Here is an 18,028-nt window from a genome sequence, read left to right on the forward strand (position 1 = left end):
AATTATCTTAAGAGGTACATGCCTTACAGCGGGCCACATCGATCTTAAAATACCGTGTTACCTCATCTATCCAGTGCCGGCGTAAGGGCCACTGACACCCCAGGCGAAAATATTGTGGCGCCCACTTGAGGGAAGCAATATCAAATGTTAGTTTTTTGCTGATCCCAAGTAAAATTATATTAAGAATTTCATCTTTCCTCTAGCGTAGAGCACAGTTCTGAGGGTTTGCGCCAGGAGAGGCAAGAGACTCCAACTTCAGACGTTGGCGCCCCCCAGAATTTGTCGCCCTGGGCCATCGCCCAATCACGCCCCACCCTAACGCCGGCACTGCATCTATCATGTATTTAGATAGATGAGGCAAAACACATTCCCAACTCCTGACCTGCGACAGGAACTGGTGCAGCTGCAGGTGTTGTTCGAGGATGTGCTGCCTCTCGTCAGCGGCCTGCTTCAGCTGCGCCCAGGCTTCCTCCAGCGCCGTCTGCTGCAACTGGATCTGCTGGACGTTCCCGCCAGGGTACAGCTTCTGGAGACGACTGCCTTCTTCTTGTAGCACCTGGAGATGGGAGATCATTGTTTAAGAGTTCTTTGGATCTTTCGCTGTGGAGTTTAAGAAATGTAGAAATAATGAATAGCTTCAACCGTTTCGCATTCGCGAATCTTGAATCCTCATTTTCCAAATTCTTAAATCTGAGTAAGAGTAAGTAATCTATACTTCTATACTTCTATACTAATATATAAAGCTGAAGAGTTTGTTTGTTTGTTTGTTTGTTTGTTTGTTTGAACGCGCTAATCTCAGGAACTACTGGTTCGAATTGAAAAATTCTTTTTGTGTTGTATAGACCATTTATCAAGGAAGGCTTTAGGCTATATAACATCACGCTGCGACTAATAGGAGCGAAGATACAATCGATCACGTGGACGAAGTCGCGGGCAACAGCTAGTATATTATAAAGTATAATATATGATAAGTATTTTTTTACACAAATTTGTTTGTTTGAAGGCGCTAATCTCAGGAACTACTGGTTCGAATTGAAAAAATATTTTTGTGTTGAATAGACCATTCATCGAGGAAGGCTATATGTTATATAGGCTATATAACATCACGCTGCGACTAACAGGAGCGATAGGAGATACAATGGAAAATGTGGAAGAAACTGGGAAAATTCTAACCACGTGGACGAAGTCGCGGGCAACAGCTAGTATTAAAATATAATGTGTCATAAGTACCTGCATCTGCGCATCAATAGCCAGCAGGTCGGCGTGCGCGGCGTGCTGGTCGCGCAGCAGGGCGGTGGCGGCGCGCAGGTCGCGGGGCGGGGGGGGCGCGCCCAGCGCCAGGCGGGCGGCGGCCGCGCGCGCCAGCAGCTCGCCCACGTCGCGGTGGAAGCGGTGGATCTCGCCCGCCGCGTGCAGGCGAGACGCGCGGGCCTCCATCTGCGCGACCAGGCGCTGCCACCACTCCCTGGGGATCAATGTGGTTTGATCAAGATATCTTCGTGTGAGAGGTTTTTGAACGGTTTTCATGGATTTGACTAGGTATAGGGATGATGAGAACACATTTTAATTTGTCCCGCAAACATAAATTGACCAAATTACAGTGAATGGAACTTACGCGTGACGTCACGATTGAGTATAAATTTTACTCTATCGTTCCGTCACAAGCCCCCTAAACTTTAAAGCAGTTAATCTTTGTCAATTCTAGTTTTTCTGAAAAAGGAAAAAATACGTGTCTCATACTTTTCAATTATCTAACTGAGGGACTAATGAGATTTTTTCTTTTTATACCCAGTCATCATCCCTATTGATAATTTTTTAGAGAGAGAAGGAATGCACGGATAGCCGAGTGGTTGAGGTCACCACGCCTCATAGAACAAGCGTTTGTGTGATCCACGAATGCTTGTACTGAGTTTGGGTGTCTTTGTGCATGTGACTTGAATGTTTGTGAAACACCAGCGATATAAAGATTAAATTTCTTACTGCGGGAGATTTTTTTAAAAGAAAGGCTAGAACTGTCTCCTATTTGTCTCTGTCACTCACCCTAGCGCCTCCTGTCTCTTCTCGATGTCTCCGATGTAGGGGCTCTCGGTGGCCAGCAGCTTCTTGGCCAGCTCCTCGCACTGGTTGAACCGCTCCGCTCCGCTCTCGACGCGGTGGCGGAGCTCGTCGAACTTCGAGCGGAGGATCTAGGCAAACAGGTTAGGTTAGGAGAGATGGTTTTATCATCATCAGCCTATATTCGTCCACTGCTGGACATAGGCCTGAACAATTGCGCTATAGTTTAGATAACTGAAAATAGTGAGGTGAATGATATACGAGGAGTTTAAGGTAATCGGTCACTTCAGTCACCCGTGATCGACGGGGGAGGGTCTTGAATAAAAATAAAATGTTGTAAGTCTTCAAACAATTGCAAGTGGCAGTCAGACAGGCTACAGGCAACACTAAAGTTAATAGCTTAATAGGTCACCGGTGACCGAAATCTTATTAAACTCATCTAAACACGCTACTATTCATCAGTCACCGGTGACCGATTCTCTACTAGCAGCATTCTCACCAACAGATACACTATATTTAATATGTCACCAGTGACCGAAACCTTTTACAACTCGTCTAACCACACTAATATTCATCGGTCACCGGTGACCGACGCTCTACTAGCTACAGATACAACAGTATCCTCACCAGCAGATGCTCGTAGTCCTGGCCGTAGTCCTCGCTGGACGCGGCGGCGTACTGCTCCTGGATCCAGCTCTCTAGCTCCGCGCTCTCGTCCATGTACTCGTGTCTGTGGAGGGAGAGTTGTGTTAAATATGATTAAAAAAAAATAAAACTGAGTAAATAACTTAACCCCACTCTAGGGCGCTGAGCAGCGCGGGCGCTAATATTTTAGCCCCACGTTGGGCGCCAATACATAGCTCCAAGTTAGGGCGCCAATAATTTAGCTCCATATTAGGGTGCCAATAACTTGCTAGGGTGTACTCTAATGTTATCAATGTCTGTCCCACGTTTAGTCAGTCATCTCAGCCTATAGCAGTCCACTGCTGGACATAGGCCTCTCCATAATTTCTCCAGCGCGACAGGTTCATTCTGCCCCACGTTAGGGCGCCAATAACCAACCACTATCTACCCCACGTTAGGGCGCCAATTAAACGAACCATTATCTGCCCCACGGTAGGGCTCCAATAACTTACAATTTTTGCCCCACATTTGGGTGCCAATAACCAACCAATATCTGTATCACGTTAGGGCATTAATAACCGTTTTAGATCCAACTTCTTTACGTAACGTCTCTCTCTCACCTGCACACGCTCTCGACGAGCGCCTTCTGCCGCTGCGCCGCGGAGCGCTTGAGCCTCGCGAGGCTGTCCGCGAGCAGCGCGTGCCTCGCGAGCAGGGCTTCGCCCTCGGGGTGACCGCCGTTAGCCATGTTTGTTGCCACGTGACCCATCTCCGCTATGATGGCCGCGTATGTATCCAATTCTAGTTCTACAGCCTGTTAAAATAAAAATAATAATTGTTAATGCTAGCTTATCGGGAAGTGCCTCAAAATTGAGTTGGAAAAATACAACCGTAACGACAAACAAACAAGAAAAGTGAGTGTATAAAAAAATGGAAAAAACAAAAAAACGAACGCGGGAGGAAGTAGCATTCGTGGATCACACAAATGCTGTTCTAACGCGGGGATCGAACCCTCAACACGTCGTACAAGTGGCTTTGGCGACTTAAATCATTCGCCTATCCGAAAATTATTACAGATTTATATTGATAATTAAACATTTCCGGTTGCCGAAGTCTTTAATATTACTTTTAATTTTCATCGGGTTTAGAAATATGCATTCTACTATAAAATTATAAAAGTGAAACGTTGTATGGACATTTGTTACTTTTTCACTCAAAAACCACTGAACGGATTTGGACGAAATTTGGCACACAGATAGTTTACAACCTGTATTAACAAATAGCAGTTATTTCGATTAGGTAGGAGTTGCTACAATAAGCTAGTATACACAAATAATTCTCACCTTATGCCTGGTCAACAGTTGCGTGGCCCTATGCCTGTCCTTAGCCACGTCGGCGTGAGCCAACGCGGCGGCCTTGTCAGTTAACCACGCGTCGACTTCTAACGCGTCGTGTAAGAACTGCTGCGCTTTTAACGCGGCTTCTAAACTGGCGCCGCGTTGTTCAGCCGCCTCGGAGACCGCGGCGTAACGGGCTTCTAGGTCTGAGCAGAGTGCTTCAATCTGTGGAGGGAGTTGAGAGGAGTTAGAAGGAGTTTGTGTTGGTATTCTTGTGGTTAAATTGTTTGCTATGAATGATTGCAACGCCTTGCCATACACCGAGGCGAAAAACGCGGATGACGTAGCACGGCGGTTCAGGTTTAAAACAGCTCTATGAACAGACAGGAATCCTAAGTAAGGATTAAATATTTTGAATGGTTTTTGATATCCGGAAAAACTTATAACAGTTTCAAATTAATCTACTATTCATGTTCTCTTCAGCTACACAATAAAAATTGCACTAGCTATGCTTCGAACCTGCACCCTATATAAAAAGAACACACTTATCTCTACAAAAAAGTCTCCATCACACCGAAAAAAAAAACTATTATCTAATAACTATAAAAGCACCTTCTCCTTCTGAGGATGCCCCTCCTCCACCAGCTGCTCCCCATGCTTGACGAGGCGCTCCACCAGCGGCCTCCTGCCGGCCAGCTCCTGGCGCAGCTTCACCAGCTTCTTCTGGGCTGTCTGCGCGGCGTGCAGGTCTGCGGGGGGCGCTCCCGCGCGGGTCAGGGCCTCGCGCTCCGATATCCAGTCTAACTCTGAAGATACCTCCGCGGCGAATTTGTGGAGTCTGTAGGTATTTGGTAAGTTAAAATTGATTATTTTGTTTCGTATTTTATTATTGTTATGGAAATAGAACATTATCCTTACTTATATTATAAATGTGAAAGTAACTCTGTCTGTCTGTCTGCTACGCTTTCACGCCTAAACCACTGAACTGATTTTAATGAAATTTGGTACAGAGATAGAGTTGACCATGAGAAAGAACATAGGATAGTTTTTATCCCGGACTTTTGAAGAGTTCTCTTGAAAACGCGATATAACCGCGATTCCAAGAGGGTATAACGTCGATGTGGGCGAAGCCACGGGCGAAAAGCTAGTTATGAATACTTTTGAATTTAAAAATATCATTTGAAGTAATAACGTTTTTTTTTTGTATCTGTTCTTCTGTGTTCTGTTTTATGTATACCATCGAAACTAATATTATAAATGCAAAAGATTCACCGTCTATCTGTCGTGCCGTCACGCCAAACCTACTAAACCAATTGCATTGAAGTTCTTGCACAGATAGTTTGACAGGCTGTTAACTGAAAAAGAGGATTGTGACGGAAAGGGCAGAATTTAAATGACAGTTTTTTTTATGAGATTACAGATTTGAAATTTGTCTTTAACAATCGGCGGACGAAATAAATACAACTTGTTTCAAAGGTTAAGTGCAGTACTTACTGCAGACTCCTATCGAGCGCCTCTCTCCTGGCGGCGGCGGCCGGGGCCCGCGCCCTGACGGCCTGCAGCAGGGCGGCGGACTCGCGCTCGATGGCGGCCGCGTCGAAGTGCCCGCCCGACACCAGGTCCGCGCCCTGCTCCGACAGGGCGGACGCCTTGGATTCCCAGGAGGCTAACTCTTGTTCTAAAGCCTAATATATAAAAATAAAGTTATAAATAGAATTATTCCTAATATTTACATATAATAATAATAATATAAAAAAATCTTTTATTTAAATCGACTCTTGCATTCAGAAATTTAATTCTTATATCGCAGGGGGTTTCACAAACATTCAAGTCACATGCACAAACACACCCAAATTCAAGAGAAGCATTCGTGGTTAACACAAACTTTAATAGCGGGGTTTGAACCCGCGGCATATCGCTCGCAAGGGGTTTGGCGTGATCACCTCAACTACTCGACTATCCGAGGAAAAATGATTAAACAAGATGTTAGATAGAAATGTGATTTCAATTCTGAGATATCTATAATAATATAGGGAACAAATTAAATAATTATTTAGGAACAAAAGAAGCAGAAATTCCAGACTCGAAAATGGCTCTTGTAGTTCAAAATATTAATTATATTTTCCTTATCTTTTAGTCTTTTACACCTCGTTCAAAAAAACCTTAACAGTCCCCGAGTATAAAAATAAATTCTCTCATACAATCATTCATACAAAAGCTAATGAAACTCACTTTAATCTCCACAAACTTAATCATTAGCATAAATAAATATAATAAATGCGGACAACATCACATACATTGTTCTGAACCCAAAGTAAGTTGCTGAAGCACTTGTGTTATGGAATTCAGATACAACGAAGGTACCACAAACACCCAGACCCGAGACAATGTAGAAAATGTGAATTTTTACATTGACCCGACCGGGGATCGAACGTCGGGACCTCAGAGATAGCGACACCTTGAAACCGGTGCGTACGCCACTCGACGACGAAGGTCGGAGAAATACTCCATCTCTCTCACAATTCTCCTCCCAATTCCTCCCATCTGCTCACCTGGTGCTGGTTCAGCAGTCGCTTGCAGCTCCTCAGGTCTGTTCCCGTCTCCTCGCTCTTCAGCTCCCTCTCCAGGTCCATGAGACGAGCCTTCGCGTCTTCGATAGATCTGACGGAAAGAAAATAATATTAATACCCTGAAACGCGAACCTGGGCGCTGTCCAATGTAATTTGTCCTTCAAAACGTGCTACTTAGTAGCCTAATTTGAGTCAATAGTATGAATGTTATGCCGTTGAGGTTACCACCCCAAACCTTTACGTGGTGTCGCGGGTTCGATCGTAGGACAATCATTTGTGTGATCCACGAATGCTTGTCCCGAGTTTGGGTGTCTTTGTTCATTTGACTTGAATGTTTGTGTAACACCCTGCGATACATAAATACGATAACTTTTTTAAGTTATTGATCTTTCTCGTTTTTGTTTGGGCGCAGAATAGGGCCGAGGTAGGCCTTCTACAGGTCGAGGGTAAAGTGGAGGATGATTAAAAGGGCAAAGGTAACAACTAAGAATAATGTACTTTTGTTACGTACTAACTTCGTTTATAGAGTTAAAACCTACAGGGTAAGGACAATCTATATTTAAAATTCTACCTATAGTTGACTGTATTGGTTATCCAGATAAATAAAAAAGCAATGTGAAAAGGACAGAACACGTCCGGTTTCCATATGAATCATTGCAATTTAAATCATTAAAAAAATAATGAAAAATATATTTCAATCGTCGGGCATCTGAACCCGCTACCCACCGTCGGTGTTTCCTCTGCTGCGCCGCTTGCCGCAGCTTGCCGCCCTTATCGCGTGAAGCCGCGACTAACTCGCGCCACGCGTCTTGTAATTCGGTGAGACGAGTCGACACTGACTCAGCGCGGCTAGCGTCCGACTTCTGAAGAGATTGGCCGATCTGTAGAGAGAAGATTTGAAATAAGATGAGGTATAAGAAATAGGAATAGTACTGATCATGATAGTGCACGGATAGCCGAGGGTTTGAGGTCACCACACCAAGCCCACTGAGCTTGATGAGTCACGCTTTCGATCCCCACTTAGCCCTCCGCAATACAAGCACTAAAACCTGACTGCGGAAATGTCACAACTATTCTAAGACACCACTGACAAACGGTGAAAAAAAATATTAAAATCTGAAATCGCCCGCAGTGAGCTAGCGTGGTGATCAATTCTCAAACTTTCCTTATGCGGGAAGAGGCCTGTGCCCAGCAGTGGGACGTACTTAGGCTCATATTATACACCGTGATTTTTAAGTCGTCTTACAAAAGCAGCCCAGTTCATGTATCCAATGACTAGAACACGTTCATGATAAAAAAATAAGTATATATGAGATTTGAAAAAAAAAATGCAATTTTTATTCAATATTATAATGCAATTCGTAGTTTTTTAGAAACAGCTCTGTTGCGAGCGCGGTCCGAGCCTTGTAACAATGGTGAGGGGCGCGGGCGGCGGCAATTTTATCATTTTTAAGAGTATATTTCAGATTTCTCTTGTTTAATTTTTCTTCGTACTTATTATTTTAGTTGATGATAAAAAAATAATAATCGCGCCTAGGGGTATTTTACGTCGGATACATGAACTGGGCTGCTTTTGTAAGACGACTAAAAAATCACCGTGTATTATAATTCACGGGATAACTTCATGTGAAGAGACCCGGTCGCTCTTATAGGCGTGAACGGGGACACAGGTCCAACATGCAGAGGCCTTGTTGAGAACTTTACTCTGTCTTTATTATTATCAAGTATTTCTAAGTGAATACACTCGCTGTGTCTGATCACTTTATTTTTTCACAACGCTATCTAGTCTCAAACTAAGCATAGCTTGTATTATGAGTACTAGACAACTGATAAACATACTTCTATGTTTCTAAATACATACATAATATAGATAAATTACACCAGACACAGAACAAATGATCGTGCTCATCACACAAATATTTGTACTTGGTGGGAATCGAACCCACGACCTCCGATATAGCAGTCAGGGTCACTAACCACTAGACCAACAGGTCAGTCAATAATCTAAATTCTTTAGGTATGAGACAAATGACTCACACTTTCCACATTTCGTAACTGCTTCTCGTTCGCCTGGAGCTCACGTTCAAATGCCTCATGCTTCTGCAACTTGCGTTCCAGATTGGCAAGATCTCTGTAACAAGCAAAAGGAAATATATTATTATAATAATTTTCGAGAGTTTCATTTAATAGCGGTTTACTCACTCATGATTAACGACTTCGGTTGGGTCCGAAACTAGTCGGGCGATCCCGATAGATACGCGTGAGGAAACCGTTATTAAATCAATAATAATTATTATATTTGTGTCTATCGCTCCATGTTAAGTCACTATTTCTAAAATATTGTCTATTTTATATTTCACACAAAATAGACAATATCTATACTAATATACATATAAAACTGAAGAGTTTATTTGTTTGTTTGAACGCGCTAATCTCAGGAACTAGAGGTCCAAATTGAAAAATTATTTGTGTGTTGAATAGACCATTCATCGAGGAAGGCTTTAGGCTATAAACCATCACGCTGCGACTAATAGGAGCTAAGATACAATGGAAAAAAAATAGGGCAGGTATAAATCATAACTTATATCTTCTACCCACGGGGACGAAGTCGCGGGCAACAGCTAGTTTTAGGATAAATGCTGATAATGGCATTACATATTTGTTACCGAGTATTTTCAACCGATAATTACAAATAAAAATTGTGATTTGTATTTATTTCTTCTTCAAAGATGATATTTCTGTCGCCTCCCACTCACCTGTAACTCTGATCTTTAGCGGTTCTGGTTTTGTCTTGAATCCAGGCTTGAAGTTCTTCAGTAGCGGCCACGAACTAAAAATACAAATAAATTAAAAATAAATCCAAGCAAATAACATTTTTACAGTTTTAATATCTATGATGTAACTTACAAAGAGGGGACAAATTCATTGATTTTTAAAAGATCGCGGTTGTTTTTAACACGCTCGCTTTTCGCATAGATTTTAACAGAATTTAAAGGAGAAAAATCATTGGTTCAAGGTTGTTTAAGACCTTCAGTAGGGTCCGAATTAGTCCGAAACAAGTCAGTAAGTAGTAAGAATTTATATTGTATTGGTATATCAAGAAAACCCTATTAAACTTATGTAGTACAAGAAATATACCTTGCGAGGTACAAATTTAAGGTTCCACAACTACCACACAACGCCATCTAGTCTCAAACTAAGCGGAGCTTATAGTAGACAACTGACAAACATACTTATATATTTCTAAATACATACATAATATAGATTAATTACACCCAGACACAGAACAAATGATCGTGATCATCGCATAAACATTTGTCCTGAGTGGGAATCGAATCCACGACCTCCAGTATAGCAGTCAGGGTCACTAGCCACAAAGTATTGTATATCCCCTTACCTGTTGATGTGCTAGACTAGCGAGTAGCGCCCGGCGTCGCTCGGCGGCGGCGCGCCTCACGCCGTCACGACGCTGCAGGACCGCCGCGCGGCGGGCTGCGATACTGAAAGGTTTACACAGATTAATTATAGTGTCTACATATAGGTTTGACCTCAATTGTTTGTTTGTTTGACACCTACACACTTGTTATATTTATTGTATTCTTTAACTTTGTTTTAAATAAATAAATAAATAATAAATGCGGACAACATCACATACATTGTTCTGAACCCAAAGTAAGTTGCGAAAACACTTGTGTTATGGAATTCAGATACAACGAAGGTACCACAAACACCCAGACCCGAGAAAATGTAGAAATTTGAATATTTACATTGACCCGACCGGGGATCGAACCCGGGATCTCTGAGGTCTCGGCTAGCGACACCTTGAAACCGGTATGTACGCCACTCGACCACGGAGGTCGTTTTGGGTAGCAAAAACTGTTTATCTAGTTCCTGAATAATAAGATCACATCATAGGTAAATATTCTGTCTATTTATTTGTTTATTAATACTGTTATCAGAAGCTAGAGAGAATACTACGTAAAGTACCCGTCACGAGAAGCTATAAATTATGTAAAAAAACATCTTTTACTAAGTAAACATTTTATACTGCGAGATAATAATAAATTGACCATATTCAATCGACATGAAATATAGACGGGTTATATGAAAGTAACAACCTATTTAATTTAGTCGGATCATATTTTAACGACGCAAAGCGCTATCGTTTGTGTTTCTTGGTACCGGAACGCGTCCGTCGCAGGGATTGTGAACTATCGGGACGCCATTTTGAAATAAACGCATCATTCGAGTTTCGAATGCGTACGAGTTTGTTTCATTGCTTTGCATATATCGCGGATCTGGTTGTTATTGTTAATTTTGTTATTGTTTCGTTATCACTTTTTTATTGTTGTTACTTTAATTGTTGCGTTAATTTTATTTGTTATTACGTATAATGGAGCCAGTAGCCAGTACATCTAAGGAAATAAATTCGCCACGAAAAAAACGTCAAAAGGTGCGTAATACAATTTATCTAAAATATATAATAAGTAAAAAGAAAGAGTTGTTTGTTCAAACGCGCTAATCTTTGGAAACTTAAGGTTAATATTAGAAGTAGGTTTTAAATTGTGAAGTAATTGGTTAGGTTAATTGGTATACCTGGAGATATAGCTTGAGCTTCGTGTGACAAGTGACTACCGGTGATTTTTACAGGTGACGAGCTTTACGGTTAATGAGAAAAATATGGTGATCAACGTATATAAGTACGTGAAAGAAAATTGGCCATCGAATGAATATCCCTACAAAACCGAAATAAATAAAAAAACAGCATCGATTTTGGGAATTGGCATAGCATCTGTGTATAATATATTAAAAGAATATAAATCAGAAGAGGGAATAAAATCACCTATCAAGTCTAAAGACAGGCCTAAATTTTATCAGAAAGTAGACGATTTTGATAAATCCGTAATTAGGAAAAAAATTCACAGTTTCTTTTTAAATGGCCAATTACCAACAATTCCCAAGATTCTTCAGGCAGTCAATGACGATGAAGATATGCCAAATTTTAGCGAAACAACTCTCAGGCGGCTAATAAAGCATTTAAACTTTAAATATATAAAACGACAGCGAAATAACGCACTTATTGATAGAGATGACATAACAATATGGCGGCGAAAATATTTGAAATCTATTAAAGACTATAGACAACAAAATCGCCAGATATTTTACATGGATGAGACATGGGTGAATGCAGGTTAGTGTGTTTTTTTTTATTGCAGTGAAACGGCAGACTACCATACGGTTCGCCTGATTGTAAGCAAATACCGTCGCCTTTACCGTGAAGTGATGTGTATGATACTGCAAATCTATTTGCAAAATAAATATAACCCACGCGCCGCCGACCTTGAGACATTAGTTCTTAAGGGCTATCACAAGTGTGTATTAATAATAATGTACTTCAACTCTTTTACTGCGCAAGACGCTAATTAACAAATGTTTAATTGTTTTTACAGGACATACCGTAAATAAAACTTGGGTAGACAAACAAGTTAAAAGTAAGAAGCAGGCTTTCCTAGAAGGACTTAGCATTGGTGCACGTAACCCAACGTCAAAAGGTAAACGATTAATAATTACCCATATCGGCAATGAGAACGGTTTTGTAGAGGGCGGTGAAAATATATTTGAATGCAAGAAGACGGGAGATTACCATGAATCAATGGATGCAACACATTTTGAACAATGGTTCGAAAACGTTCTCCCAAAACTTGGAGAAAATGCAGTAGTGGTAATGGACAATGCACCATACCACTCAAGGCGTCTTGAAAGAATTCCTACTACTGCCTGGAAAAAAAATGATATACAAAATTGGCTTGTAAGTAAGAATATTTCTTACGACGACAATGAAATTAAGACTGAATTACTGCTAAAAGTAAAAAATGTTAAAGACAATTTTAAAACTTATGTAGTGGACGAGCTTGCAAAAAAATATAAGGTGGAAGTATTGAGACTCCCGCCATATCATTGTGAGCTTAATCCAATTGAGCTAATTTGGGCCAACGTAAAAGGATATGTTGCTCGCAAAAATACAAATTTTAAATTTGACGAGGTAAAACAATTATTACAAGAGGGACTGCAGCAGATTACTTCGGAAAATTGGAAGCGTTGTGTGGAGCATGTTATCAAGGAAGAAGATAATTTTTATTCCAAAATCGATGAGATGATTGATTAAACTGTAGACAGCTTCGTGATACATGTCACTGATTCTGACACAGAAATGGAAACATCTGAATCTGACGAATAATTATTCTTAAATAATATTTATGTTAATTAATATTTGTTACTTAATAATTTATTAAATCTTAAACAAATTCATTTTTTTTGTTGGTCCAAATGTTGTGAACTCCTGAACACTTGTTTACAAAATTTATAGCTTCTCATGACGGTTACTTTAGGTAAACTGTTATAAGCCGGCTTTGGGGTCATTTTCTTGATGGTGTACAGATTCTTGTGTCATTCAAGAGTCTGTAGGATAAGTAGTTAGCGGATACATACTGTTCGGCGGCATAGTGCGGGATCCTCTCCAGGGCTTCGGCCCTCTGGCTGAAGGCAGCGAGACGCTCGTCCTGCGCCGCCAGCCTGGCTTCCAACTCCTCGTGACGCTTGACGAGAGCTTCCGCCTCATCTACTGATGACTGCGGGGAGATATAAGAATATTGTTAATATTAGACAACTTTCACACAACGCCATCTAGTCTCAAACTTAGTAAACTCAGTAATAGACAACTGATAAATATATTTATATATTGTTAAATAAATGGATGACAACAAATGATCGTGCTCATCACACAACATTTTTCCTGGGTGGGAATCGAACCCACGACACGTCGCGCTCAGTATTTGACGTGGTGACTTATACAACTCGGCTATCCGTGCAGTCGCTCGTAATTTATGATCAATAAACAGGTTAGAAATTTCTGCACAGCACAGAATATAATATTTTCCCAAGTTTTTATATGCTTATTTTCTTGTTTGTTTGTTTGTCGTTCCGGTTGGATTTGTGCAACTCAATTTTGAGACACTTCCCGACAAGCTAGCAGGCTGGAATTTTCAGGGTAGCTTCATGCAATGCATACATGGTTCATGACAATGCAAACAGCTGGACCGATTTTTGATAGTTTAAATGTAGTGGCAATTCAAAACGTGGGTATTTAGATTATATAAATAATTTAATATTTATATTAAATCTCCTATCTCCTTTCACAAATATGTATCTTACTACAAAGTGTCAGTTCTCACCCCACACTGGTTGTACTCTAGGTAGGCCTCGTGCGCCCCGCTGGACGCGTCGATCTGATCACACTCGCGGTTGAAGCTCTGAAGCTGGACCAACTGTTTCAGGTAAGCATCCTTGTCAGCCCATTCTGTGGAGAAAAATAAGTTTTCGTAAGATATATTAATGGATTATCCCTACTAATCTATACTAATATACAAAGCTGAAGAGTTTGTTTGTTTGTTTGAACGCGCTAATCTCAGGAACTACTGGTCAAAAATTGAAAAATTCTTTTTGTGTTGAATAGACCATTCATCGAGGAAGGCTTTAGGCTATATACCATCAAGCTGCGACTAATAGGAGCGAAGATACAATGGAAAATGTGGAAACATGGGGCAGGTATAAATCATAACTTATATCTTCTAACCACGCGGACGAAGTCGCGGGCAACAGCTAGTCCTTACTAAAATAAATGTGAAAGTATGTTTGGATGTTTGTTACTCAATCACGCAAAAACGGCTGAACAGATTTGGATGAAATTCGGCATGCATATAGCCATTGACATGGAAAAGAACATAGGCTACCTTTTATCCCGGTTTTTGAAATAGTTCCCGAGGGAAAATTTAAAAGGTGTTTAAAAACTATAAGAGCGCAAAGGGGATGTATTTCCATGTAAACGGGGACCACCGAACGCTGTAAACTGAAGTCCACGCAGACGGAGTCGCGGGCAACAGTACACAGTTAGTTTATAACCGGGATTAACACATAGGATAGTTTTTATCCCGATTTTATGTTCCCGTGGGATCATTTTCGATTTGTAGCAGGCGGGGCCGTGGACAACAGCTAGTATTGTATAAGGGAACTACACATTACCTTTAGCGACCGCCTTCTGATCATTCTCCAAAGTCTTGATCCTGTCAGCAACGTCGGTGAGAGATGGGTTGTTGGCTAACAGCTGTTTGCCTAGGCCAATCACCTCTTTGAACCTAGGAAAAGAAAATGTATATATTAATAATTAAGATAATAATTATAGTCAGTCCTTACAGTACAGTCGCTCCTTGTAAAACACTGGTACTTAGCTGAAACCGGTTAGACTGGAAGACGACCCGAACATAGTTGGGAAAAGGCTAGGTTGATGACGATGAATATAACAAGGAGTTAATAGATTCAAAATGTAGCGAAATCAGTAAAAAGTTCTTTTCCGCGAGCTTTAAACTGAAGTCCACACGGGCGGAGTCGCGGGCAACAGCTAGTTGTATACACGGAAGATAGTCAAAGTCGAATTCTTTATTTCAATTAGACCAGTATATGGCACTTTTGAACGTCAAAACAATTTATATATGAACAATATTAAAAACTAGTGTCAGTCTGTCTGTCGATAGATATATACTAACTCATCATCATGCGTTTTGATGTCATCCATGAGTTCCTGATGTTGTTTCTGCAACTCTTCGGCAGTCGCCACGTCTTTAGCGGTGGCCTCCTGGGCTAGCTGCTCGCGGACTTTCTGTTAACAAAATAAAAAGAAATATATTAATGAATGAACAAAGGAAGAATATTATAGTCCCTATCCCTACGAATATAAACTGATTTTAATGAAGTTTCGGAAAGAGATAGAGTTGACTTTGAGAAAGAATATAGGATAGTTTTATCCCGGACTTTTGATGAGTTCTCTTTGAAACGCGATATAACCGACCTCGACGCGGGCGAAAAGCTAGTAATACTAATAAAATTGATGGGTGATTCCGTCGCGTCAGCTCATGATTAAGGACTCCGGTTGGATCCGAAACTAGTCACGCGAAAGCTTGTGTTATGAGTACTAGACAACTGATAAACATACTTATGTGTTTCTAAATACATACATATTATAAGGGATGATGACTAAAAAGAAAAAAATCTCATTAGTCTCTCAGTTAGATAATTGAAAAGTATGAGACACGTATTTTTTCCTTTTGCAGAAAAACTAGAATTGACAAAGATTAACTGCTTTAAAGTTTAGGAGACGCTTGTGACGTAACGATATGGTAAAATTTATACTCAATCGTGACGTCACGCGTAAGTTTTATTCACTGTAATTTGGTCAATTTATGTTTGCGGGACAAATTAAAAAATACGTATCCATTATTATACAAAAAACTACAAGACGGACAAAGGAAAAAAAATTGTCATCATCCCTATTGGGGCCCAGATCTATTTGTACATACCTGAGTCCAGTGCAACAGTGTCGCGGAACTGGTCCCGAAGATCTGATGTCCGACCGCGGACTCGAGCCGCGACCTCCTCTCGGCCGCCTGAGCCTGGCACCGCTCCCACATGTCCTGGATCTCGCGTTGACGACCCTCAACGTTTGATCGTTCAGTTGGATATTGAGATTTTACACTTGAAAGAAAGCAAGAAAGAAAAAATATTTATTAATGCACGGAAAACATCGCTTGCTAGTAAAAAGCGTACTCTTATGTGACGTCACACGAGATTGAAAATCACTGTAACCTCTTCAATTTTTGTTTGTGAGATAAAAAATAAATATATATTATAATCATATATATATGTATTTAATATACGTATTCAATATTTTTGGAAATTTGTCTGAGGGACTGAACTGAATTTTTTTTGTCGATCGGACATGTTTTTGTTTTGAATACATACTGTATTTAAAACGATCTCTACGAAATCTATTTATACCACATACCGCTCAATTATGCTGCATGAAACAACGAAAATGTATTATTAAAAACGTGCGTCTAACAAAAACCCATCTAAATATAAAATTCTCGTATCGCGGCGTTTGTTGTTAAAATCCTCCGAAACAGCTTGACCGATTCTGATGAAATTTTACAGGTCTACGATTCGGACAATATCTATTTTCGTCCCCCTAAACCTTAAGGGCAATCAGTAAGGTATGCTTTGCTATACACCAAAGTAACCAAAACTTAAGAGCTGTCATTTTAAAGTTCCACACAACCCTAAGGTCTGATGCTGGAGAGCATCCTCACATATCTCATACTCACGAGTCTGCTAGCAGGCTGATGGTGTTGACCTTCTCTCTGAGAGGCTCCAGCTCCCTCTCCAGCTGCGCGTGCCTCCGCTGCAGAGCCCTGACGGTGCGAAGGTCTGATGCTGGAGAGGAGCTCGCTGCCAGCTGCTGTTCCTTCTCCGCCATCCAGTCTAAGGCTTCGTCGCATGTACGGCTGAAGAGTTCCACACTGGAAGGAGGACCAGGTTTAAGGTTTTATTAAACTAATGTCGGACAGAAAGTTATATATAGTGTGTATGTATTGATGTTTGTTACTCTTTCACACGGAAACCACTGAACGGATTCAGACAGAACTTGGTACACAGATTTCATTGACCAAGAGCGCTATTGATATACTAAGTGATTTTTTAATTTGTTTTTTTCATACTATCCCATTGGAATTTCATTATTGTAAGTATGTGTCTAAAAAAAAGCATTTAGATTGATCCCACTACTATTATAAAGGCGAAAGTTTGTAAGTATGGATGTATGGATGTTTGTTACTCTTTCACGTAAAAACTACTGAATGGATTTGAATGAAACTTTACCACAATATAGCTTATATATCAGAATAACACATAGGCTGCAATTTTTGAGGTTTCTAATGTGAGGTCGTAAAAAAACACATTTTTTACATTGCAAACGCTGACTGAATCCTACAAGATATATAGAAGGCAGATAGATAGATAGAAGGCAGGTATAAATTATAATTTATATCTTCTAACCACGCGGACGAAGTCGCGGGCAACAGCTAGTTTGTTTATAAACTAGACAAAATCAGGAAGCACCGAAACGTGACGCCTTATTACCGTAACAGACTTCCGTAGCATTGCCGTCCAGTTACCTCCTAGCCTCGCCTAAAGAAGTTTTACAAAAATTTAAAATAAAATTAGTTTCTACCTTGACGCTCCTTCTAGGCTCTTCTCCTTCTGCTGTTTGAGCCTCAGCAGCCTCTCCCACTGCTGCCTCAGTTGCTGTCTCCTCGCCGTCGCCTTGGCCGCCTGGCTGTGCTTGGCTGCCACCAGCTCTTCAGCGGCCGCGTCAATGTGTTCTAGACGTTTTGATGCAGCTGATAGGTCTGTCACGAATTTCTAGAAGAAGAAAAGAAGTTAAGATTTAGAAGGTGTTTCTAGTCATCGACGTAAAAAGGAGGGTGTTATAAGTTTGACAAGTTTAATTGTTTGTCTGTGGCATCATTGCTGTGGACAGGTTTAAACGATTTC

General features: G+C 40.7%; 1 protein-coding gene across 5 annotated transcripts in view; it reads right to left on the minus strand.

Annotated features, from left to right (window-relative positions):
* The window catches only part of LOC113507246 (spectrin beta chain, non-erythrocytic 1), a 94,681-nt gene that overhangs the window by 39,968 nt on the left and 36,685 nt on the right, over positions 1-18,028 (minus strand). For all 5 annotated transcript variants that reach the window (XM_026890125.1, XM_026890121.1, XM_026890126.1 and 2 more), the window contains exons 23-42: positions 17,706-17,896; positions 16,801-16,995; positions 15,997-16,171; positions 15,187-15,299; positions 14,666-14,778; positions 13,819-13,943; positions 13,076-13,215; positions 9,984-10,086; positions 9,343-9,416; positions 8,624-8,717; positions 7,313-7,467; positions 6,569-6,677; positions 5,511-5,701; positions 4,629-4,854; positions 4,023-4,241; positions 3,300-3,493; positions 2,683-2,785; positions 2,041-2,186; positions 1,231-1,465; positions 383-556 (exon numbers count right to left, since the gene is read on the minus strand). In XM_026890125.1, coding sequence (XP_026745926.1) covers positions 383-556; positions 1,231-1,465; positions 2,041-2,186; positions 2,683-2,785; positions 3,300-3,493; positions 4,023-4,241; positions 4,629-4,854; positions 5,511-5,701; positions 6,569-6,677; positions 7,313-7,467; positions 8,624-8,717; positions 9,343-9,416; positions 9,984-10,086; positions 13,076-13,215; positions 13,819-13,943; positions 14,666-14,778; positions 15,187-15,299; positions 15,997-16,171; positions 16,801-16,995; positions 17,706-17,896 — 3,075 coding nt within the window. The remainder of the gene's footprint in view (positions 1-382; positions 557-1,230; positions 1,466-2,040; positions 2,187-2,682; positions 2,786-3,299; positions 3,494-4,022; positions 4,242-4,628; positions 4,855-5,510; positions 5,702-6,568; positions 6,678-7,312; positions 7,468-8,623; positions 8,718-9,342; positions 9,417-9,983; positions 10,087-13,075; positions 13,216-13,818; positions 13,944-14,665; positions 14,779-15,186; positions 15,300-15,996; positions 16,172-16,800; positions 16,996-17,705; positions 17,897-18,028) is intronic.

Source organism: Trichoplusia ni, unplaced genomic scaffold, assembly GCF_003590095.1.
Source record: "Trichoplusia ni isolate ovarian cell line Hi5 unplaced genomic scaffold, tn1 tig00001227, whole genome shotgun sequence".
NCBI classification, from domain to species: domain Eukaryota; kingdom Metazoa; phylum Arthropoda; class Insecta; order Lepidoptera; family Noctuidae; genus Trichoplusia; species Trichoplusia ni.